The sequence below is a fragment of the Triticum aestivum genome, chromosome 6B (genome assembly GCF_018294505.1).
Source record: "Triticum aestivum cultivar Chinese Spring chromosome 6B, IWGSC CS RefSeq v2.1, whole genome shotgun sequence".
In the NCBI taxonomy this organism is placed as follows: Eukaryota; Viridiplantae; Streptophyta; class Magnoliopsida; order Poales; family Poaceae; genus Triticum; species Triticum aestivum.
Window position 1 is genome coordinate 684,801,978 of NC_057810.1, and position 1,632 is coordinate 684,803,609.

A 1,632-nucleotide genomic window follows, 5' to 3' on the forward strand; every position below is an offset into this window, starting at 1 on the left:
CAGTTGTATCGGTTGGTTGCTTTGTAATACAAAGCAGGGGAAACCCTTTTTCTCATAGACCCATAGTCAAACAATGTATAATTATGCATTACAACATAACAACAACATAAACTAAATTAGGACAGATCAAGTGAGAGCATACATGATCTCAGCCTCCAATTTGGATTAAGTGTTGACTGCCACCATCCGGCTGCACATGGCCAGGCTCAGTACTTAAAGCCTGTCGTGATTAAAATCTATGAGGGGAACCGCTGGGATCAGACTACCGGGCACCTAGCAGTTCACAGTAAATTGCGCCCATGCACACAAGACAGAAAAAAGAAAGCGACAGAGAAACGGATGGCAGTGAAACTGAAAGAGACGTCAACGTCTAATCGTTCGGTCGACCAGAATCGAAGGAGAGTCAGAGACGCAGAGCAGTAGCAACAAAAGCGGCCGGATGACGACGCGCTGCGGCACCATCGCCGGCTCCACCATCACTTCCTTCCCGCGTACTCCACAAATTGACGATGCTCCCGTGCATGCATTTCAGAGGTCGGCCGGTTTCCAAGCAAAGCTGAGGCGATCCCACAGTCGCTGCTCTCTGCCCGCGCGCCACGTCGTTCAGGTCCTAGATACTCGTCTCTATAAAAATCTCGCCTACTGAAGCTCGTCCCTATAAATTCAGGCTTACAACTCTCAGTCTCCCAAACCATCGCAGAGTGACACCCGAACCTCTATCCCCTCCACGCACCCGACTTCAACTGCACACACTCCTCGATCTCTCATGGAGACGGCGGCTGCTAGTCGGTCCAGCGGGCCAGTGCTGTCGACACCCAACTGCCGCTCCGCCTCACCCACCCCCGTCAAACTCGCCGGCGGCGGCGCCACCCACTCGCCGGGGCCGGGCAAATCCGTCAGCGGCTCGTCCCCGTCCTCTACCAGGAGCCGGCGCTTCTGCACGTGCTCCCCGACGAACCACCCGGGCTCGTTCCGGTGCAGCCTCCACAAGGCGCGCAAGCAGGCGGCCGCCGCCGGCAGCAGCAAGCCCGCCTCCCCGCCGTCCAGCCGCGGTCTGGGCCCGAGGCGAATGAACAGCCAGCAGTGCGCCCGCAGGGCCCTCGCGCCGTCCGCCGCGGCGCAGCAGTCGCAGCACCTGAGGCGCGCGGGCGGGTTAATCCCCAGGACGAGCAGGCTCTCCACAATGTCCACGGCCGGCGAGCGTCCCGGCGACACGCTGTACTTTATCAGTTTGGTTGTGGAAGTTAGTGTAGATTTTCTTGTTTGGTTGTGGAACCTCGCACGGGGAATTTAAATCCCACGATTCCAACGGGATTTGTGTAGTTTTTCTTTTCTGCTTCTGTACTTTATCAGTTCTGTTTCCTCGCCGGAAATCAGCTGCTTGGCATACCAACAATTATCAAATAGTCGGGCGTTCCATTTTTCCTTAACGATCATACTCCCTCCATCCAGAAATACTTGTCATCAAAATGAATAAAAGTGGATGTATTTAGATGTATTTTAGTTCTAGATACATCATTTTTTGTCTATTTTGATGACAAGTATTTTCGGACGGAGGGAGTACATTGTACCGGTGTAGACAAAAGATCGTCTCACTTAAGTTCCTGTGTATCTGGATGTAAGCCAAGCATA

General features: G+C 53.7%; 1 protein-coding gene across 1 annotated transcript; it reads left to right on the top strand.

Moving 5' to 3' along the window:
• Positions 1–676: 676 nt before the first annotated feature.
• On the top strand, positions 677–1,428 carry LOC123134855 (uncharacterized). Its single transcript, XM_044554013.1, has one exon. The coding sequence runs from the start codon at positions 767–769 to the stop codon at positions 1,292–1,294; it is 528 nt and encodes a 175-aa protein (XP_044409948.1). The 5' UTR covers positions 677–766; the 3' UTR covers positions 1,295–1,428.
• The last annotated feature ends 204 nt before the right edge of the window (positions 1,429–1,632 follow it).

Bases quoted from the DNA above. Each gene is read 5' to 3' on its own strand.
- LOC123134855 (XM_044554013.1), top strand. From the start codon at position 767: ATGGAGACGGCGGCTGCTAGTCGGTCCAGCGGGCCAGTGCTGTCGACA.